The sequence below is a fragment of the Bos indicus x Bos taurus genome, chromosome 26 (genome assembly GCF_003369695.1).
Source record: "Bos indicus x Bos taurus breed Angus x Brahman F1 hybrid chromosome 26, Bos_hybrid_MaternalHap_v2.0, whole genome shotgun sequence".
NCBI lineage: Eukaryota > Metazoa > Chordata > Mammalia > Artiodactyla > Bovidae > Bos > Bos indicus x Bos taurus.
The window spans coordinates 17,309,550-17,333,411 of NC_040101.1; the positions used below are offsets into that span (position 1 = coordinate 17,309,550).

The following is a 23,862-nucleotide window of genomic DNA, read 5'->3' on the forward strand; positions in this document are numbered from 1 at the left end:
GCTGTGTTTTATTGTCTAGTTTTCCTTTGGCAGTAAATAGCATTGTTAATGTACATTGTTTTATTACCTTGATTTGTAATTTCTTGCCCATTGTTTTCATTGCTATCTGATTTCTGCAATAGTTTGTTTTAAGTTCTTTACATAGTCTTTTTTTCCCCTTATGGAGCTAAAGGAATTCTATTAATAAACAATTCTGGGGCACTAATCTCATTGTTAGTATCATTGTGTACCCAGTATCATGGGGCCAAACTGCCGCTGAAGTGAAGCGGTAGGACTGGATCGAAGGAGAAGAGAGTGAACGAACTTTTACTGGTAAAATGTGTAGCCTTAGTTTTTCTACATCATGAAATGCATGCAACTATATATGGGGTCTTGGTTTAAAAAAAACTTTTTAAAAATGTGTGTTTTGACTTTCTTAGATGTAAGACGAAGATCAGGAGCAGATTTGAAGACGTACACAGTGAATCGGTGCCAGTCAGCATGTCGGAGACAGAGCACATAGCCTCCATTTCCTCTGATCAAAATATTGAGAAAACGTCGGAAACAAAGGAAGGCTCATGCAACTCTTCTTCTGGTGATGAAAGCAGCAGCTTAGAAAATGAGTCCAAACTGTTGTCATTAAACTTGGATAAAACTTTATGTCAGCCTAATGAACACAATAATCAAACTGAAACACAGGAAAATTATATTCCAGATCATGGTGGGGGTAAGGATTCCTGTGCTAAAACAGACACAGGCCCAGAAAGTTCTGAACAAATAGCTAGTTTTCCTGGTGGAGATTTTACAAAGCAAGTTTTGAAAACAAGTGAAGCAGAACAAACAGTCACACAAATATTGGCGGAATTAAGGTCATCTACATTTACAGCAGCAGGTAATCAAAAGACTTACTCAGAAAGTCCTTATGATACAGACTGCACCAAGAAACTTATTTCAAAAATAAAGAATGTTTCAACATCAGAGGATTTGTTGGAAGAAATAGAATCTGAGCTCTTATCTACTGAGTTTGCAAAAGAACACCGAGTACCAAATGGAATGAATAAGGGAGAAAATGCATTAATTATGTTTGAAAAGTGTGTGCAAGATAAGTATTTGCAGCAGGAACACACCATAAAAAAGTAAGTTTTTTATTCTTTCAAGTCATTTTTTACATGGGGATTAAAGATTAAATTCTTTAAAGTATCATTTTATTTACTTTTATTTCCGCAGTAGAGCCATGCACATAAGTAGTTAAGTTATTGAGCAAATGTCAAGTTTGCTTAGTTAATACATAACTTTTTTTTAGGATGTGATATTTTCATTATTTTAGAAATAGTAGGTAAATAGTGTTTTTAAGAGTGTTATATATAATATACCTATGTTAAATATGTTAGCATATATAGAAATGTTTATAAAGGCACTGTTTTGAATATGATTCAAAATTTGTTTTAGATAGAAGTCTTAATATGTTAAGTTTAAAAGAATAAATGTTGTATTAAAGTGTAAGTTCATTAAAGATCTAGAAATGTTTGTAAAGACAGCTCAATTTTTTCATTTTTAAAAGAATGTAAAGCATTACATTGTCAGAACTAAGATAAATTCAAAAGGAATGAGAAGTTGTGAAATTAAAAATTTTTTCTTAAAATCCCCGCTGTAAATTTATTGGTTAAAAAAATTAAAATTTAGAGAACAGAAGAATTGGTATATTATCATTCAGTAAATAATAACATAGTTAATTTTTGCCTTCTCTTCAATTTGTGGAGTTAATTTCTATTTTAACAACAGTTTAAATTTCATTTTATCTTTTCCTAGTGTTATATCACCCTGTGTTTTCATTTTATATTTATATGTGTCAGTGATGCATATATTTAATATACTCTTATAACCCTTATAAAGGAAAATGAAACTTGCTAGCCTTCATTAATATAGACTGATTTCTTTTTTAAAAAGTGATACTTTAAAAAAGTTTTTTAGAATGGGAGGGGTGTGTGTAGAGAAAGGGGAGGAGGAAATTGGTTTGTCCAATGAATTTTAATCCCAGTATCCAAAGCCTTTTTTTCCTATTTTTTATTTTTAAATTGTGATAAAATACACATAGCATAAAATTTGCCACCTTAACCATTTTTAAATGTGCAGTTTGGTAGTATTAAGTATATTCACAGAGTGTACAGCCAGCACTGTAGCTTTTCATGGATTTGAAGCTCTATATCCATCAAACAACTCCCTATTCCCCCACCCTAGTCGCTGGTAACCACCATTCTGTCGTGCTTTCTAAGAGTTTGACTGCTCTAGATACTTCGTGTAAATGAAATTGTACAGTATTTGCCTTTTTGTGACTGGCTTGTTTCACTTAGCGAATGTCCTCAAGGTTCATCCCAACTGTAGCATGTGTTAGAGTTTCTTTCCTTTTTAGGGTGAATAATAGTCCACTGTATGTATGTTGTATATTGTTTATCTTCCATCCGTCAGTGGACATTTGGGTTGCTTCTACCTTTTGACCGTCTTGAATAATGCTGCTGTGAACATGAGTGTACAAATATCTGTTGAGACTCCAGATATCTCTTGATACTTTCTTAATACTGCCTAAAAACTAATGGCAGCTACTGCTGCTAATAACTTTACTGGAATGCTGCTGTTATGGAAAAAACAATGATTTTATACTTGAATCATCAGTTTTTCTGCCATTCTTGCTTTTCTGGGTAACTTCCTTATTTCCAGAAGCTGAAGTTGAATGGTTCTATGAAGACCTACAAGACCTTTTAGAACTAACACCCCAAAAAGATGTCCTTTTCATTATAGGGGACTGGAATGCAAAAGTAGGAAGTCAAGAAACACCTGGCTGCTGCTGCTGCTGTGTCGCTTCAGTCACGTCCGACTCTGTGCGACCCCATAGACGGCAGCCCACCAGGCTCCCGCGTCCCTGGGATTCTCCAGGCAAGAATACTGGAATGGGTTGCCATTTCCTTTTCCAATGCATGAAAGTGAAAAGTGAAAGTGAAGTTGCTCAGTCGTGTCCGACTCTTAGCGACCCCAAGGACTGCAGCCCACCAGGCTCCTCCGTCCATGGGATTTTCCAGGCAAGAGTACTGGAGTGGGGTGCCATTGCCTTCTCCGAGAAACACTTGGAGTAACAGGCAAATTTGGCCTTGGAATACGGAATAAAGCAGGGCAAGGACTATTAGAGTTTTGCCAAGAAAATGCACTGGTCATAACAAACACCCTCTTCCAACAACACAAGAGAAGACTCTATACATGGACATCACCAGATGGTCAACACCGAAATCAGACTGATTATATTCTTTGCAGCCAAAGATGGAGAAGCTCTATACAGTCAGCAAAAACAAGACCAGGAGCTGACTGTGGCTCAGACCATGAACTCCTTATTGCCAAATTCAGACTGAAATTGAAGAAAGTAGGGAAAACCACTAGACCATTCAGGTATGACCTAAATCAAATCCCTTATGATTATACAGTGGAAGTGAGAAATAGATTTAAGGCACTAGATCTGATAGACAGAGTGCCTGATGAACTATGGATTGAGGTTCGTGACATTGTACAGGAGACAGGGTTCAAGACCATCCCCATGGAAAAGAAATGCCAAAAAGCAAAATGGCTGTCTGGGGAGGCCTTACAAATAGCTGTGGAAAGAAGAGAAGCGAAAAGCAAAGGAGAAAAGGAAAGATATAAACATCTGAATGCAGAGTTCCAAAGAATAGCAAGAAGAGATAAGAAAGCCTTCTTCAGCGATCAATGCAAAGAAATAGGGGAAAAAAACAGAATGGGAAAGACTAGAGATCTCTTCAAGAAAATCAGAGATACCAGAGGAACATTTCATGTAAAGATGGGCTCAATAAAGGACAGAAATGGTATGGACCTAACAGAAGCAGAAGATATTAAGAAGAGGTGGCAAGAATACACAGAAGAACTGTACAAAAAAGAGCTTCATGACAGAGATAATCATGATGGTATGATCACTGACTTAGAGCCAGACATCCTGGAATGTGAAGTCAAGTGGGCCTTAGAAAGCATCACTACGAACAAAGCTAGTGGAGGTGATAGAATTCCATTTGAGCTATTCCAGATCCTGAAAGATGATGCTGTGAAAGTGCTGCACTCAATATGCCAGCAAATTTGGAAAACTCAGCAGTGGCCACAGGACTGGAAAAGGTCAGTTTTCATTCCAATCCCAAAGAAAGGCAATGCCAAAGAATGCTCAAACTACCACACAATTGCGCTCATCTCACACGCTAGTAAAGTAATGCTCAAAATTCTCCAAGCCGGGCTTCAGCAATACGTGAACCGTGAACTTCCTGATGTTCAAGCTGGTTTTAGAAAAGGCAGAGGAACCAGAGATCAAATTGCCAACATCCGCTGGATCATGGAAAAAGCAAGAGAGTTCCAGAAAAACATCTATTTCTGTTTTATTGACTACGCCAAAGCCTTTGACTCTGTGGATCACAATAAACTGGAAAATTCTGAAAGAGATGGAATACCAGACCACCTGACCTGCCTCTTGATAAACCTGTGTGCCCGTCAGGAAGCAACAGTTAGAACTGGACATGGATCAACAGACTGGTTCCAAATAAGAAAAGGAGTTCGTCAAGGCTGTATATTGTCACCCTGTTTATTTAACTTATGTGCAGAGTACATCATGAGAAACTGAAAGGTTGTTGTTGAATCACGTGAATATACCAGGATTCTTGGCCCCTGGAGGAGAAGAATTCAATCCGGGGCCAGAGACGAGGCTTGATCGCTCAGAGCTTTTGTGTAATAAAGTTTTATTAAAGTATAAAGGAGATAGAGAAAGCTTCTGACATAGGCATCAGAAGGGGGCAGAAAGAGTACCCGCTTGCTAGTGTTAACAATGAGGTTATATAATCCAAAGAATGTCTGGAGGTTGTAAAGACCTCATCAGACCTACTCCCATAATTTACATTTTAAGATAACACTGTCCTCAGGCAAGATACATCCTTGTAAAGACCAGGTCTACTCCCATAATTAACATTTTAAGATAACAGAAGATTGAATCCAAAGACTGTCCTTAGGCAGGATACATTATTGTTATATAATCCTAAGGAATGCGGAGAAAGAAAAAAAGTTTGTCCTTTCTTCCTCCTTGAGAATTCCAGACCCCTCTCTCCTTGGGGACCCTTAGACTCTCTATCAACCTGCCTAGGAACTGACTCTCTCAAAATGCTGGGCTGGAAGAAACACAAGCTGGAATCAAGATTGCTGGGAGAAATATCAATAACCTCAAATATGCAGATGACACCACCCTTATGGCAGAAAATGAAGAGGAACTAAAAAGCCTTTTGATGAAAGTGAAAGTGGAGAGTGAAAAAGTTGGCCTAAAGCTCAACATTCAGAAAATGAAGATCATGGCATCCGGTCCCATTACTTCATGGGAAATAGATGGGGAAACAGTGGAAATAGTGTCAGACTTTATTTTTCTGGGCTCCAAAATCACTGCAGATGGTGACTGCAGCCGTGAAATTAAAAGGCGCTTACTCCTTGGAAGGAAAGTTAAGACCAACCTAGATAGCATATTCAAAAGCAGAGACATTACTTTGCCAACAAAGGTCCGTCTAGTCAAGGCTATGGTTTTTCCTGTGGTCACGTATGGATGTGAGAGTTGGACTGTGAAGAAGGCTGAGCGCCGAAGAATTGATGCTTTTGAACTGTGGTGTTGGAGAAGACTCGAGAGTCCCTTGGACTGCAAGGAGACCCAACCAGTCCATTCTAAAGCAGATCAGTCCTGGGTGTTCCTTGGAAGGAATGATGCTAAAGCTGAAACTCCAGTACTTTAGCCACCTCATGCGAAGAGTTGACTCATTGGAGAAGACTCTGATGCTGGGAGGGATTGGGGGCAGGAGGAGAAGGGGATGACAGAGGATGAGATGGCTGGATGGCATCACTGACTCAATGGACGTGAGTCTGAGTGAACTCCGGGAGTTGGTGATAGACAGAGAGGCCTGGGGTGCTGCAATTCATGGGGTTGGAAAGAGTGGGACAAGACTGAGTGACTGATCTGATCTGATCTGATTTATACTTTAATCTTTTAAAGTTTCCCTTTGAGATTATTCCTGATACTTCTTTCTACTTTCCTTAGATTTTGAGTCTTGACCACTTTCATATTTCTCTTGTAAATTATAAGATGTTATAGATTTGATAATAATAGCCAGAAGACTTAGTGTGCCTGGCACTTTCCATGTATTAATGCATGGAATCCTCACAAAACAACTCTATGCAGTATGAACAGTTATTATTCCCATCTTACAGATAAGGTAACTTGAAGCACAGAGAAGTTAAGTAACTAACTTGCTCTGGGTCACAAGTTACTAAATGACAAAGTTAAAATCTGAACCCATTTAGTCTGGCTTAAGTGAATTTTTTAAATGTGCTTATCAGAAATGAACAGGTTACATGTTATTAAATTTAGCTAAAAACATTAGGAATACAGTAGAAAGTTAATTCCTCTTTTGTGCTCTATCATGTCGGGACAGAGGCAGCGTGGTAGACGGGGGCAATAAGCACAGTTGGAAGGTTCCCACTGCCAGTTGCAAGCTTTGTTTGCTTAGTTAAGTCAACCTCTCTGAGACAAAGATTTTTCATCTGTATGAAGGGGACAATACTTACCTGATAGGATTGTTTTGAAGACATTAAAGGGTTAAAATATTATTACTTTAAATCCCAAGTTATTTTTATTATGCATGTAATATTTTAGATTTCAAATAAAATGCTTTATGATTCAGGTTAGCTCTAAAATAACTTGTCTTTTTTTCTTTTACCTTCATTCAATTTCCTGTAAAGAAAACTACCTTTTAGTTGCTTTGGCTTTAATTTTCATGAATGCATCTATTTGCAAATGTCTTTGTTTAATACATCCGTCATATTATTATCCAATGTCCCAACCAGATTTTTAATTAGGAGCAATTATTTGTGTATAGGATGTGCACTTGGCATATAAGAATAATAATTTCAGGGCTTGCTGTTCTTCACTTCTCTCTCCCTAAATTGTTTACTTTATGAACTATAGTCAGGATTCTTGTGCTTCTAGTTGTTTTCTGCAACAAATTGAGTGTTCATCTTTGTCATATACTCTGAGTTAAATCACTGTGCCATAAAAGGCTTGAAGAAGCTTGTATGCTACACAGTTTTCTATTCCCAAACATTTTCACAACGTTCCTCCTCACTGCATTCCTGTACTATGAGAGAGGTCTGTCCTGATTACCTCAAGTATAGTCATGCTGCTGCTGCTGCTAAGTCACTTCAGTTGTGTCCGACTCTGTGCGACCCCATAGACGGCAGCCCACCAGGCTTCCCCGTCCCTGGGACTCTCCAGGCAAGAACACTGGAGTGGGTTGCCATTTCTTCTCCAATGCATGAAAGTGAAAAGTGAAAGTGAAGTCGCTCAGTCCTGTCCAACTCTTAGCGACCCCATGGACTGCAGTCTACCAGGCTTCTCCGTCCATGGATTTTCCAGGCAAGAGTACTAGAGTGGGGTGCCATTGCCTTCTCCGTAAGTATAGTCATAGTTTAACTCATTTTCCCTGTCCTCTTGCCAGTTTTTTAGTTTTCTTAATAGAACTTAATCACAACTTGGCATTTCATTATATATCTATTTATTGTTTAATTTCTCTCTTAGAATGTGAGCATCACGAGTGCAGGGATAGTTCACTGACATACCCCCGAAATGTAGACTACTAGTATATGTACATAGTAGGTACTCAGTCAACATTTGTTGAGTAATTGAGGGATCTTCAAAGTAGAAGATGGCAAGGAATTAGACCTGGGTCCAAATCTAATCTTCACCCACTTACTATATGTGTTAGTTGCTCAGTCATGTCCAGCTCTTTGCAACCCCATAGATTGTAGCCCACCAGGCTCCTCTGTCCCTGGGATTCTCCAGGCAAGAACACAGGAGTGGGTTGCCATTTCCTTCTCCACTTACTAAGTATATGACCTGGAATAAGTTGTAGGCTTCATTTTTGGTGTGTTTTTCAAATTCATAAAGCATAAAATAATGATTTTATAGACTTATTAATTTATAGACCTGAAAATTAAATAATACATTTAAAGCTACACTTAGGAAATAGTAATTGTGCAATAAATGTTAAATAATAGCTGTTGCTGTTGTTAGTAATCCTAAAATATTAGCTGTTAACCCTCTTAGGTATCTTATTTTATAGTTTTAAGTACTTTTATTGGTAATTTTTAAGGTTTTATTTATATTTTTTAGATAACTCAAAATGAAATTTCTGCTCACACTTTATTACTTTACATTGACTACTTCTGTAATTAGAATACCATTAAATATTAAATTAGAATATCATAGATATTAAGTTAGAATATCATTAGATTTCTAATTCTATTCTAATTTAATATCTGCTGCTGCTGCTGCTAAGTCGTGTCAGTCGTGTCCGACTCTTGTGCAACCCCATAGATGGAAGCCCACCAGGCTCCTCTGTCCCTGGGATTCTCCAAGCAAGAACACAGGAGTGGGTTGCTATTTCCTTCTCCTGATGGTATCTAATTCAGTCGTGTCCTACTGTTTGCAACCTGATGGACTGCAGCCTCCCAGGTTCCTCCGTCCATTGGATTTTCCAGGCGAAAGTACTGGAGTGAGGTGCCATTGCCTTCTCCAGGGGAGGATCTTCCCAACTCAGGGATCAAACCCTGGCCTCCCGCATTGCAGGCAGATGCTTTACCCTCTAAGCCACCAGGGAAGCCCAAGAATTAGAATGTCATTAAAATCTAAAGCGAAATTTTTCCGTCTCAGCATTATTGACATATGGGGGCAGATGGTTTTTTGCTGGTGGTGGGCTGTCCTGCATTGTAGAATGTTTAGCAGCAACCCTGCCTCTACCCATAGAAAGGCTGTAGCAATGCTTTCCACGTAGTGACTTCCAAAAGTGCCTGTCTCCAGACACCTGCTTGGAGGGGAAACATTGTACCTGATTGACCCTGACTGATTTGAAGGGACTCCAGTTTTGAAGGGATGGAGCACATAATTCGTGTGCCTTTAGACATAAAAGAGTGTGGTATTCTTTATCTGCTTATATTTCACTTAATTTGAAACATACAGATTTCTAGGAAAAGGGTAATAGCCTGTTTGCCAGAGAATGTTTTGTAAAGTATAATATGTTGTTCAGTCACTCAGTCGTGTCTGACTTTTTGCAACCCCATGGACTGCAGAGCACCAGGCTTCCCTGTCCATCACCAGCTCCTGAAGCTTGCTCAAACTCATGTCTGTTGAGTTGATGATGCCATCCAACCATCTCATCCTCTGTCGCCCCCTTCTCCTCCTGTCCTCAGTCTTCCCTAGCATCAGGGTCTTTTCTGATGAGCCGACTGTTCACATCAGGTGGCCATAGTACTGGATCTTCAGCATCAGTCCTTCCAATGAATATTCAGGGTTGATTTCCTTTAGGATTGATTGGTTTAATCTCCTTGCTCTCCAAGGGATTGTCAAGAGTCTTCTCCAGCAGCACAGTTTGAAAGCATCAATTTTTTGGTGCTCAGCCTTCTTTATGCTCCAACTCTCACATCCATATATAACTACTGGAAAAACCATAGCTTTGACTATATGGACCTTTGTTGGCAAAGTGATATCTCTGCTTTTTAATAGGCTGTTTAGGTTGGTCATAGCTTTTCTTCCAAGGAACAAGGGTCTTTTAAATTTCTTGGCCGTAGTCACCATCTGCAGTGATTTTGGAGTCCAAGAAATATATCATTACCAAAGAACTTCTTGGAAATATTAGTTTATTAATCATAAGTATCTCCACCTCAGTCTGCAAACAGATTATTTTTCACATTTTAAATTATGTTTTACTTATACTGGCCTTTTTATATTTAGGTTAATTAAAGAAAATAAGAAGCATCAGGAACTCATCTTAGACATTTGTTCAGAAAAAGACAATTTAAGAGAAGAACTTAAAAAAAGAACAGAAACAGAGAAGCAGCATATGAACACAATTAAACAGGTAAAAAGACAAATCTTAGAAGTCTGTTCTTAAATACATTCCTGAAAATTTGTATATAAATCGAAGTTCTGTAAATTAAATCATACTTTAAATGCAGAAGATTGCTTGGTATGTGAAGCATTCTCTCTTATGGGAATCCTAGCCTTATCTTTCTGTTTTATGTAAATTAATATTTTTATATGATATGTGTGGCAGTATTCTATCTATAATAGATATCTGAGAAGGAAAGACAGTTTGTTTGGCAGTCAAATAGATTGTTTCAGAAGAAGCAGTATATACCTAAACGTTTGTATCTGGCCTTAGAAGGTTTTACAGCTTAAGCATACGTGCATGCTAAGTTGCTTCAGTTGTGTCCCACCCTTTGTGACTCCGTAGAGTGTAGCCCACCAGCCTCCTCTGTCCATGGGATTCTTGAGGCAAGAATACTGGAGTGGGTTGCCCTTTGCTCCTCCAGGGGATCTTCCTGACACAGAGATCGAATCTGCGTCTCTTAGATCTCCTGCATTGGCAAGCAAATTCTTAACCACTAGTGCCAGCTGGGAAGCCCTTTTAAGCTGATAGTTCAATGTAGTTCTGTTCTTAGTATTTTATAAACTATACTGAAGGCTGACTCTCTTACTTCAGATTTTATCTGGTTAGCTAGTTTCCCCAAGCCTTTCCTTTCCTTTTTTTTTCTTTTTTAATGTACTGTGATGCTTGGATCAGCAAAGTGCATATTCTAGACTGGTAGCTCAGCCGCTCTTTATCTTTTTGAGCTGCCTTTTTTTTTTTTTTTCCCCCTGGTAGCTCAGCTGGTAAAGAATCGCCTGCAATGAAGGAGACCCCAGTTCAATTCCTGGGTCAGGAAGATCTACTGGAGAAGGGATAGGCTACCCCCTCCAGTATTCTTGGGCTTCCCTTGTTGCTCAGCTGGTAAATAATCTGTCTGCATTGTGGGAGACCTGGGTTCGATCCCTGGGTTGGGAAGATCCATCCTCTGGAGAAGGGAAAGGCTACAACTCCAGTACTCTGGCCAGGAGACTTCCATGGACTATATGTATAGTCCATGGGGTTGCAAAGAATCAGACATGACTGAGTGGCTTTCACTTTCACTTTTCTTCTGTGGAAAAGGTTAGAAACATGGTAGCCTTAAAAGTCTTTCTTTTTGCCTCATCTTTCACAGAAAGCTGTATAATGAAAATAAAAGTAAACAGCTGGTAGTACCATAATGAAAAGTTAAACCAAGTTTCACTTACTTACACTTTGTTATACTTAATGAAATTATACTTAATCAGGAAAGTTTAATCCTGATTTGTGTGTGTGTGTGTGTCATCTACCACATGTAGACCAAATTTAGAATTTTAAAGTGAAGGTGCCTTAATTTTAAAGTGTGGGGCTGAATATGAATTTTGGTAGACAGATCACTGCTGATGACCAGAAACTTCAGAATAAACAGATGGAGGCTAACCAGAGCTGTTCTTTTCTTGAACTTGTTAGTGGTTGTGCCTTTTTAAAGGAGAAAATTCGATTGACCTTTCTTTTGCTAGCCAGTATAGCAGAGTTTTCTTTCCTAATTTTATCTTTGAATCTGTACCACTTAATATGGCTGCCTCTAGCCATCATGATATTGGGCATGTGAAAGGTGGCTAGTCCAAATTCAGAGGTGATGTAAGTGTGAAATGTGCACTTCAAAGACTTAGTACAAACAGGGGTAAAATGGCTCAGTTTCTTTAATGTTGACCACCTGTTGAAATGATATTCTGTATACATTGGGTTTAATAAAACACTTATTTCACCTGTTTCTTTTTACTTTTTAAAATGTTGCTACTAAAAAATTGGGCTTGTATTGTGTTGGACAGTGTTGTCATAAGGAAAAGTAGTACATGTGTACTATATGTAAGCTAACATGTAGGGTTTTTTATAGCAGTTTCATTGATATATAATTCACATACCACTTAATTCACTCATTTTAGTATACGGTTTGATGGTTTTTAGTTGTACATTTTGTCACAGTTCTAGAAAATTTTATCACAGGAGAAAACTGCAAGCCCGTGGTAGTCACCCCTCATTTCCCTCCAGCCCCTGTCAGCTGTCTCTCCTCAGCTCTAGGGGACAACTACCTACTTTCTGTCCCTCTATATATTTGCCAGTTCTGAATATTTCATATAAATGGAATCATATATGCTTCCTTTTCCTTCATATAAGTGGAATCATGTAATATCTAGCTTCTTAGTGTAATTTTTTCAAGATTTCTGTCAAGTTGTAGCTTTTACAATATTTAAGATTAGGGTTATGGGTTAGGTTTATAGATTTATGTCTACCATTTTTGAGTATTTTATGTCTATAGTTTCTTTATGTCTTTTTTGGTATGTTCCTATTTTGTTTCCCTATTCCTCACTTACTGCTTTATATTGCATTAAGTAAATATGTAACATTTAAATTTTTTTCATGATATTTTAACTTTTTTGAGTTATTTTATTGATAATTACTCTAGAGCTTACCATCTTTCTTCTCAGAGTCTGCTTCAGATTTATACTGACTTAATTCTAATGATATGTTGGCACATCATTAATGTTTACTTTTTATGTCTATGGCTGAAGTATATTCTTGAATTCTTTATGCTCATATATATATAATTTATATTTATTTGAAATGTTAGTGGTCTGTTTGTTATAGCTATAAAAATAATCTGGAAATAATTTTCTTTACAGTTGGAAACAAGAATAGAGGAACTTAATAAAGAAGTTCAGGCTTCCAAAGATAAAGTATTAGCTCAAGACATTGCAGCCAAAAATGCAATTCAGCAATTACACAAAGAGATGGCCCATCGGATGGAACAGGTATTTTTCAAATCATCATTATTATTAACTTTCTGTTGACTTTTTGTTTATTTAACCCTGTTAGATAATTTTAGACATTAGTGTGTATTAGGAATAGGATTTTAAAAATACTAAAGCATTACATAAATGTATGTTAACTACAAAAAACTTCAACTCTTATTTCTGTGATTCTTTACAATATGCTGACCCTGAGCAATAGGAATGTTACATGCTTAACACTTATACTATCAGTTCTCAAACCTTTTATACTAATTAAAGAAAAATATAGAGGATAAGACATTAAGAAATTGATAGCTTTAATAAACCCAAACATAGTTTCATTAAAATAACTGTTAGAATTAGGATTATATTTTAAAATAAAAACAGAATGATAATAAATTGTACACAATAACAATTCAAACAGTAAAACATGTCTTCTTCCAAACCTTTTCTTTGTATGAGGATAAAGAAACTTGTTAATATAGTCCCTGCTGGTCATTTTCCCAGAGCACAGGGCAGGCTAGGAAAGAGTGGAAAAGTGATCTGAAGGCATAAACAGAAAATAGCATCTGTATTAGCCAAAGGAAGTGAAATAGGAAAGGGAAGAAGCAGATGTTAGTGATATTAATTTGTTCATCGTATCATTTCTTTTTTATGATTTCATGACACGGGTCCCCAAAATGTGCAAAAATCAAAAAATAAATTGGTGATATTGTAGGAAAATATTATTTGTTTTAGTTTATTTTTACTTTAAAAACCATATTTTATTAATGCTAGATACTTTTTTCAAAGGCCAACAAGAAATGTGAAGAGGCACGCCAGGAAAAAGAAGCAATGGTAATGAAGTATGTAAGAGGTGAGAAGGAATCTTTAGACCTTCGAAAGGAAAAAGAGATGCTTGAAAAAAAACTTAGAGATGCAAATAAAGAATGTGAGAAAAACACTAACAAAATTAAGCAACTTTCTCAGGAGAAAGGACGATTACACCAGCTGTATGAAACAAAGGTATCACTTTCGCTGTTGTCCTTACCTGAAGCTTATTCTCTTTGCTTTTCCTTATTTAATCAAATAATCATAAATTAACATGGTTCAACCACTGTTAAACATAAAGCTGTTTTGTTAGTTTACCTTCAAAGAATGTGAATGCTTTAATAATTCCAATATCTTGTTAGTCACTGCAAAACGTTTTTCCTGTGAAAACATGAGAAACTGACACATGTTGTTTATTAGATCTTTTTTAAAACTTTCTTTTAAAATCTACATGTTGTAGAAATGACTTCATGCTTCAAAGGAAGATTTTACTTTTGTAAAAGATACACAGGAAAGTGAAAGTTACTCAGTCATGTCCAGCTCTTTGCGACCCCATGGACTATACAATCCATGGAATTCTCTAGGCCAGAATACTGCAGTAGGTAGCTGTTCCCTTCTCCAGGGGATCTTCCTAACCCAGGGATCAAACCCAGGTCTCCCTCATTGCAGGCAGCTTCTTTACCAACCTAGCCACCAGGGAAGCCCAAGACTACTGGAGTGGATAGCCTGTCCCTTCTCCAGGGGATCTTCCCAACCCAGGAATCGAACTGGGGTCTCCTACATTGCAGGCATATTTCTTTAACAGCCGAGCTACCAGGGAAGCCTAGTTTTTGAGCGAGAAGTATAATTGACCAGAATTTTAATGTAATGCTCATAGAATAGGATTTATATTTTTCTTGCAGAAAAACATGTTTTTAGATGCTGTTTAAAGAGATTTAATTACTGAGCTATTCAGAGCCTTTGCTTTTAACTAACAGCCTCATGGCATAGTTTTGTGTCCAGCAGGTTATCATTTCTTGATAATCAGTGTTATTTTCTACTAAGTTTTAGTTTAGCAATGTTGTCATTGTTGTCAGTAATTCTGGCAAAACCAATTTAATTTACATTTCACCTTATGTTAGCCTTTTGGGAAGCACCAGAGGTGTGCTTATACTCACAAAACATAATAGTCGGTTAAAGTATAAATGTTAATCATCTTATATCTGTTCATTGGTTTTAGGATTTTTACTTTCCTCTTATGATTTAAACTTTAAATCAGTTTTATCGCTTGTAAGCCATAAAGTGCTAGCCCCTGGATTGCACTGATAATCTTGAGATATGAAAGACACACAAATGATTGTTGGTTGTTTAAATGAAAAATATGACCCAGTGATATTATTTTAGGAAGGTGAAGCTACTAGACTCATCAGAGAAATAGACAAATTAAAGGAAGATATCAACTCTCACATCATTAAAGTAAAATGGGCACAAAACAAATTAAAAGCAGAAATGGATTCACATAAGGTAAGTACTGTAACACAGTGGAAAAACTATTAGAATCAGTTTTAAGAACAAATATAGCAATAGTTATTAATCAGGCGTAAAGCTTATTTTAGTGACTCCTGTAGTATAGCTTGAGCCAAAATATTTCGTGATTCAGTTCAGTCCAGTCGCTCAGTTGTGTCCAACTCTTTGTGACCCCATGAATTGCAGCACGTCAGTCCTCCCTGTCCATCACCAACTACCAGAGCCTACCTAAACTCAAGTCCATTGAGTTGGTGATGCCATCCAGCCATCTCATCCTCTGTCATCCCCTTCTCCTCCTGCCCTCGATCTTTCTGAGCATCCGGGTCTTTTCAATGAGTCAGTTCTTCGCATCAGGTGGCCAAAGTATTGGAGTTTCAGCTTCAGCATCAGTCCTTCCAAAGAACACCCAGGACTGATCTCCTTTAGGATGGACTGGTTGGCTCTCCTTGCAGTCCAAGGGACTCTCAAGAGTCTTCTCCAACACCACACTTCAAAAGCATCAATTCTTTGGCACTCAGCTTTCTTCACAGTCCAACTCTCACATCCATACGTGACCACAGGAAAAACCATAGCCTTGACTAGATGGACCTTTGTTGGCAAAGTAACGTCTCTGCTTTAGAATATGCTGTTTAGGTTGGTCATAACTTTCCTTCCAACGAGCAAGCGTCTCTAAATTTCATGGCTGCAATCACCATCTGCAGTGATTTTGGAACCCCAAAAATAAAAGGCTCTCACTGTTTCCACTGTTTCCCCGTCTCTTTCCCATGAAGTGATGGGACTGGATGCCATGATCTTCGTTTTCTGAATGTTGAGCTTTAAGCCAATTTTTCCACTCTCCTCTTTCACTTTCATCAAGAGGCTTTTTAGTTCCTCTCCACTTCCTGCCATAAGGGTGGTGTCATCTGCATATCTGAGGTTATTGATACTTCTCCCATCAGTCTTGATTCCAGCTTGTGCTTCATCCAGACCAGCATTTCTCATGATATACTCTGCATATAAGTTAAATAAGCAGGGTGACAGTATACAGCCTTGACGTACTCCTTTTCCTATTTGGAACCAGTCTGTTGTTCCATATCCAGTTCTAACTATTGCTTCCTGACCTGTATATAGGTTTCTCAAGAAGAAGGTCATGTGGTTTGGTATTCCCATCTCTTTCAGAATTTTCCACAGTTCATTGTGATCCACACAGTCAAAGGCTTTGGCATAGTCAATAAAGCAGAAATAGATGTTTTTCTGGAACTCTCTTGCTTTTTCAATGATCCAACAGATGGCAATTTGATCTCTGGTTCCTTTGCCTTTTCTGAAACCAGCTTGAACATCTGGAAGTTCACAGTTCACTATTGCTGAAGCCTGGCTTGAAGAATTTTGAGCATTACCTTACTAGCGTGTGAGATGAGTGCAAACGTATGGTAGTTTGAGCATTCTTTGGCATTTCCTTTCTTCGGGACTGAAATGAAAACTGACCTTTTCCAGTCCTGTGGCCGCTGCTGAGTTTTCCGAATTATGAAAAGCTACTTTCTTGCATGATTTATATGTTAAATTAGATGGGATTTTTTAACTTTGGCTTTTTAAAATGTATTGATAATGATTTGGCTGCACTAGGTTTTAGTTGTGGCATTTGAAATCTGGCTCCCTGGCCAGGGATCAAACCTGGGCCCACTGCACTGGGGGTGTGCAGTCTTAGCCACTGGACCACCAGGGAAGTCCCTGTTATCTCTTTAAATAATTCAAGTTTGTAGAAATGTTAGTTGCAAGGAGATGGACACGACTGAGCGACTTAGCACACATGCAGGAACTGTTAACCTTTGGATATTTGTATATAATATTATCAGAGAAAACTGTAGGGATAGGTGTCTATGTTCAGTTCAGTTCAGTCACTCAGTCATGTCTGACTGCTTGAGACCTCACAGGCTGCAGCACACCAGGCCTCCCTTTCCATCACCAACTACCAGAGCCTACCTAAACTCATGTCCATTGAGTTGGTGATGCCATCCAACCATCTCATCCTCTCTCATCCCCTTCTCCTCCCACCTTCAATCTTTCCCAGCATCAGGGTCTTTTCAAATGAGTCAGTTCTTCACATCAGGTGGCCAAAGTATTGGAGTTTCAGCTTCAGCATCAGTCCTTCCAGTGAATATTCAGGAGTGATTTCCTAGTAGGGTGACAATATACAGCCTTGACATCCTCCTTTCCCTATTTGGAACCAGTCTGTTGTTCCATGTCCAGTTCTAGCTTTTGCTTCCTGACCTGCGTACAGGTATCTTTAGGGGCAGGTCAGGTGATCTGGTATTCCTATCTCTTTCAGAATTTTCCACAGTTTATTGTGATCCACACAGTCAAAGGCTTTAGCATAGTCAATAAAGCAGAAATAGATGTTTTTCTGGAACTCTCCTGCTTTTTCGATGATTCAGTGGATGTTGGCAATTTAATCTCTGGTTCCTCTGCCTCTTCTAAATCCAGCTTGAACATCTGGAAGTTCATGGTTCACATTCTGTTTTAGCCTGGCTTGAAGAATTTTGAGCATTACTTTACTAGTGTGTGAGAGGAGTGCAATTGTGTGGTAGTTTGAGCATTCTTTGGCATTGCCTTTCTTAGGAATTTAAATGAAAACTGACCTTTTCCAGTCCTGTGACCACTGCTGAGTTTTCCAAATCTGCTGGCATATTGAGTGCAGCACTTTCATAGCATCATTTTTAAGGATTTGAAATAGCTCAACTGGAATTCCATCACCTCCATTAGCTTCGTTCATAGTGATGTTTCCTAAGGCTCACTTGACTTCACACTCCAGGATGTCTGGCTCTAGGTGAGTGATCACACCATCATGGTTATCTGGGTCAATAAGATCTTTTTTATAGAGCTTCTCCATCTTTGGCTGCAAAGAATATAATCAATCTGATTTCGGTATTGACCATCTGGTGATGTCCATGTGTAGAGTCTTCTCTTGTGTTATTGGCAGAGGGTGTTTGTTATGACCAGTGCGTTCTCTTGGCAAAACTCTCATTAGCCTTTGCCCTGCTTCATGCTATACTCCAAGGCCAAATTTGCCTGTTACTCCAGGTATGTCTTGACTTCCTACTTTTGCATTCCAGTCCCCTATTATGAAAAGGACATCTTTCTTGGGTGTTGGTTCTAGAAGATCTTGTAGGTCTTCATAGAACCGTTCAACTTCAGCTTCTTCAGCATTACTGGTTGGGGCATAGACTTGAATCACTGTGATATTGAATGGTTTGCCTTGGAAACGAACAGAAATCATTCTGTCGTTTTTGAGATCGCATTCAAGTACTGCATTTCAGACTCTTTTGTTGACCATGAGGGCTACTCCATTTCTTTTAAGGGATTCTTGCCCACAGTAGTAAATACAATGGTCATCTGAGTTAAATTCGCCCATTCCAGTCCATTTTAGTTCTCTGATTCCTAAAATGTTGATGTTCACTCTTGCCATCTCCTGTTTGACCACTTCCAATTTGCCTTGATTCATGGACCTAACATTCCAGGTTCCTGTGCAATATTGCTCTTTTTAGCATCAGACTTTACTTCTATCACTAATCACATCCATAACTGGGTGGTGTTTTTGCTTTGTCTCCATCTCTTCATTCTTTCTGGAGTTATTTCTCCACTGATCTCCAGTAACATATGGGGCACCTACCGACCTGGGGGGTTCATCTTTCAGTGTCCTATCTTTTTGCCTTTTCATACTGTTCATGGGGTTCTCAAGGCAAGAATACTGAAGTGGTTTGCCATTCCCTTCTCCCGTGGACCACGTTTTGTCAGGACTCACCACCATGACCTGTCCGTCTTGGGTGTCTGTGTTGACAATGGTCAAAGGTTAGAGAATGGTGGGATTCTGAGCTAATTGCTGATCTGCAAATGAGTGTTAGGCAACTGCTGATATATGGGCAGTGGAAGAACTGCCAGAAGGAATAGGAGCAAGAATCCTTAGGGTTCACACTGGGATGGCTACACACCGTTTAAAATTGTATTTGACGTACTGGAATGTCTCAGCTGCTACGTTCTGAATGAATGGAGTGAGTGCCTCTGTGTGTCAAGCTCTGCTTTAGTTATTGATGATATAGAAGTTGGGGGGCTACAGATAAAGTTCCTTTATCTCTCCCTCCTCTTGTTGAGCTAATATTCTCATATTTTAAAAAACAGTATTTGAAAAAGCCTTCAAATGTTTATATTTTAAAAGTCACTGTTTTAATATAAGCCAAATTATTATTAAAAGACCTGCAACTGAAAGTATGTCACTAGACACTTAATTGTGTAGTAAATTTATCAAAAAACAGTGACATATAAGAAGTGGTATCTGAAGTGTAGATGGAATTTATATCAAGAGATGAAGGGAAAGGCATTCCAAGTGGAGGAACAAGATAAGGAGAAAAGGGAGATTTGGTGTTTGGGAAAACCAGCCTGACTAGAACAGAAGATTCATGTTAAGTATTCCTTCATTAATTCGGTATTTATTACATGAACAGTTCATATGTGAATACTGAGCTAGCTGTAAGCCAGAACTGTCTTCTCAGTAGGGAAGCATGTAATGAGCTACAGTAGAAAGTACCATTTGTTCCAGTGTTGGCGTTCCCTGGATTCTATCTGTGGGAAGGCAGAATAGCAGCTTCTGTCCCTTCCTAAAGGGAACCTGCCAGGAGAAGATGATACCTAAATTTTCATTAGAAATCCACGTGGTACCCCAATTATGGCACTGTACGGGTACTCTGGTGGAGAACGTTGAAGTTGAAGGGTAGGGCTGTACTTGGACAATCACTACAGGAAGTCCAGCAAGGTAAGAAAAGAGAGAAGGGAAGAAGCGGGTGGGGGAAAGAAATATACTGCCTTATAGACAGAGGAAGGCTATTGAAAGAGTCAGGAGTGGATCAGAACTGGAATAGGTAAGTCAGGAATAAGAAATTAGAAAAAGCAGCTGGATCTGATGAGAAAGTCTTCCACGCAAACCATCCGAATGGCTATTTTAATAGAGTGGTGAGGAAGAGAAACCAAATTGCAGCATGAATCTGTAAAAAAAAAAGTTCTGAATAGGTACCTTGGCCATAAAACAAAGAATCGTCTTTTATGTGGGTCTACAAAGAACTGCTTAAACATTTTGCATTTTTGTCTTTTCAAGTTAGTAACTTCTACTGATTTGCTGAAAACTATCAAATTTGACTTTATTCAATGACTTGATCAATCAGCTGTGTAGGCCACATTAGTTTTTTGTCAGAAGTGCAAAGTATTGTTACTGGAATAGTTTCTGACTCCAGTGGCAGTGCTGAGACAAGAACTTTCTCTACTCTCTGGCCATGGTTCTCACCAGTCATCACATCACCGTGCCAGCCTTGTTGCTGTCTGTAAATTAAAAAAAAAAAAAAAAAAACCGTTCCTCTAGCATAGGGAAAATCCAGTTCCCTCCTGTGGGTTTCTTCTTGCGTGTCCCCTTTACTTTAACACAGAACACTTCACTGCTGACTCCTTTGGTTACCAGTGTGTGGAGGCTTTTCCCTTAGCAGTTGTGTGTGACACCAGCCGAGTGACCTACAGTTGAACTCACTTTGATATTGTCTATTCAGAGAGAGTGTCAGTCCCACAAAACCTCCCCAGCCTGCCACTTCAGATGCCAGGCCTGGGCCCAGGCTATGAGGGGTTTCAGGAGCTCTGTCAGGAATTGGGGGCAGAGACCAATATCTATTTTCTGTCATCTCACACTATCTTTTTGTCAATGCAGGAAACCAAAGATAAACTCAAAGAAACAACAACAAAATTAACTCAAGCAAAGGAAGAAGCAGATCAGATTAGGAAAAATTGTCAAGATATGATAAAAACATATCAGGTATGCTAAAGTTTTGAATAGATTTATTTATAACAAGTTATAACAAGTTTTAGCAAATATTAATACTCTGGTTTCATAAATTTTTGTATCTGTAGTATTTGAAGTGTGGAGTAGATTTTCTAGGGCAGCTAAATTAAATGCAGGCTATTTCCTATGTTAAAATACTTGCAGCTTAAATAGAAATCTTATTAGAAAAGTTTTTGGACAAATAAAAACACTGTAAAACTTTAGAAGAAAGATGAGTACAAGGAAATGTATAACTTAGGGAAAAAAAAGCCCATTCTGTATAATATGCATATTAAATACTCTCTTCTGTTGTGCAAAATTGATATATTTAAAATATTTAATGCAGTCATCAATTTTAGATGCATGAGCTGTGTATTTTATGATTAGTTAACTTAATTGCAAAAGCCGTCTTCACATTTCAAAGCATAAAACTTTAAAACTTGCCATACTTTTGTCATTTCTTTTCCCTTAGGAGTCAGAAGAAATTAAATCAAATGAGCTTGATGCCAAGCTTAGAGTCACAAAAGGAGAACTTGAAAAACAAATGCAAGAAAAATCTGACCAGCTAGAAGTGAGTAGCTCTGTATTTGTATACCTTAGATGGTGTAATATTGAAGGAGAGAAACAAGTGCTTATTGCCATCTACTTTTAAGGTCTTTTAGAAGGAGCAGGCAATAAATGTTAGATCTGGTTTAGCATATAATGATTTGTGGTTTCTTTTGAACTTTTAAAAAGATGCATCATGCCAAAATAAAGGAACTAGAAGATCTGAAGAGGACATTTAAGGAGGGCATGGATGAGCTCAGGACACTGAGAACAAAGGTAATTCAGTCTGTAGTCGTGACCCTAGAGGACAGGTAAACAGCTTTCATTTAGTCCTCATTCTGATGTTTAAATGTTGGGGGAAGGATATTTATATAGAAATAATCTAAAATCAAGAAGTAGCGTGTCAATTCCCTAGCAACAAAATTGACTCTTAGAGAAATAAAAATGTCTTCCATTTCAGTCCCTTTAAAGTGTTTGCCAAACATTCCTGTCTCACAGCACATTTGCTCTATCTGTAACTTGTCCTTGGACCTCTGATCTAAAGGCAGTCTTACTAGCAAATTAATTGGGAAGATACATGGGCTTTAGAACTATGTCAGAAAATAGTAGAAAGACTGTACATTTCTCTTGAATATATTTCATAGTCTTGTATACAGGTTTAATTTTTAACAGTCTCCCAAGTCTTTTCCAGTGTTTATGGTCCTTATAAGAATAGTATCCCTTTTAATATGTGTCAAATATGCTATCATTGTGTATGTTTCATTTACTTAGAAATAAGCTTTTAGGTAACCGTCTTGAATTTATGATCACTTAATTTTTAAAGTGTCTTTCATGTGCCCTTCTATTTTTTCTTTATGCCAGTACTTTGAGGTAGGTAAGGGAAGGTATATCCTCTTCAGATGAGAAAATGGAGGTGCAGCAAAAATGAAGTGGCATGCTAAAACTGCCATGACTAAATCATGAGAAATCTGAGACTGAAACACAGGAGTATTAACTTCTCGCTGTATTTTCTTCATGTTAATTAATACTGCTTCACAATTCAGCTCAGGTTATTAAAATATAACCACTATCTGAAATAGCTAATAAGGAACAAGAAAATACTGTTTTGTAGTTTAACTTGCTTATGATTATTTGATAGGTAAAATGTCTAGAAGACGAACGATTGAGGACAGAAGATGAATTATCAAAATATAAAGAGATTATTAATCGCCAAAAAGCTGAAATTCAGAATTTGTTGGACAAAGTGAAAATTGCAGATCAGATACAGGAGCAGCATCAAAGGTATAAAATGAGCGACTTCTGTTTGTGCTAATCAACAGGCTTTTTGATTCTGTCTAAGTTGGTGTTTTTAAATGCAGTCATTGCATTAAATAAGAATAATCTTATATTTTACTAGGCAAAAAAATTTTTAATTCCTATCTTCATTTGAACTGTTTTGGATTATTTTTGAGGTTCCCAACACGCTTCTAAAAATCAAAGTTTATATTCTTATGTAAACATTGGCAGTAATTATTTATAAGACAGAATGGATTGTGGGTTTTTTTTTAAATCCATTCCTTAGCTTTCAAATTCTGTTACTTATACACAGTAGTGTTTCTTCTAAAAGGTAGATTTGTATCTCTGTCTATATCTTTGCATGTATGTAGCTTGCAATCAGGAGGTAACATTATTCCTTGGCTTCTTATAACACCAGTTAGCTGAGTTCTGCTTAGGACTTTACCTGACAAAGCCTGGATTCAGACTGGATCCAAATATCTTCTTTGTTATACCCTACCAACACCCAGGCTGCTGAGTGTTGCTGAAGAGATCTTCACCATCATCCAGATGCTGCTGCTATAAATTCATGGTTAGCAACCTCAGCTGGGACTACTGCTGCACCCGCAGTCCTACCGTATGTCCTTAGAGTCTTCTCCCCCATCTTCTTAGCGTCTGTTCCAAACCATACTGCTTTCACAGTAATCTCCTCTCTCTCCTCGCCCTTTACTCTTGGCAGAAAAAAGGGGGCTGTCAGGTGACACCTCTCAGCCTCTTGCCGTCAGTCCTGTGAGCTTGCCTGCGTCTGCAGTCGTTTTTCTTTTCCTTCTGTTTTTGTGCAAGAAATGTTCCTATTTCTGAATCAAATTGTGGTCTCTACTTCTACTGTGGATCCCACGCTCTTCTGCCTTCTCAGGGTCTTCCTTGATTATTCCTTCTTTTTCCTTTATCTCTTACCTCCCTCTTTTCACTGTCTCCCTCTTTTCTTCTGTCTACATTTAAATGTTGCTCCATCTTAAAAACTTCAGAAATCCTATGATCGCCCTTCTCCTTTTCTTCACAACCACATCTTTATAGAATCATCTGTAGCCCTCCTCCATTTGTGTGCATCCTTTGCTCTTCTATTTCTCTCCATTTTCTTCAAGCTTCCCCAACGTAC

At 38.1% G+C, this 23,862-nt stretch overlaps 1 protein-coding gene across 2 annotated transcripts in view; it reads left to right on the forward strand.

The window, feature by feature from the left end:
- CCDC186 (coiled-coil domain containing 186) overlaps positions 1–23,862 on the forward strand; it is a 46,619-nt gene that overhangs the window by 8,865 nt on the left and 13,892 nt on the right. For both annotated transcript variants that reach the window (XM_027528431.1, XM_027528432.1), the window contains 9 exons: positions 420–1,115; positions 9,833–9,959; positions 12,650–12,778; positions 13,550–13,762; positions 14,951–15,070; positions 20,793–20,897; positions 21,376–21,474; positions 21,639–21,725; positions 22,588–22,730. In XM_027528431.1, the coding sequence (XP_027384232.1) occupies positions 481–1,115; positions 9,833–9,959; positions 12,650–12,778; positions 13,550–13,762; positions 14,951–15,070; positions 20,793–20,897; positions 21,376–21,474; positions 21,639–21,725; positions 22,588–22,730 (1,658 nt within the window). In that variant the 5' untranslated portion in view covers positions 420–480. The remainder of the gene's footprint in view (positions 1–419; positions 1,116–9,832; positions 9,960–12,649; positions 12,779–13,549; positions 13,763–14,950; positions 15,071–20,792; positions 20,898–21,375; positions 21,475–21,638; positions 21,726–22,587; positions 22,731–23,862) is intronic.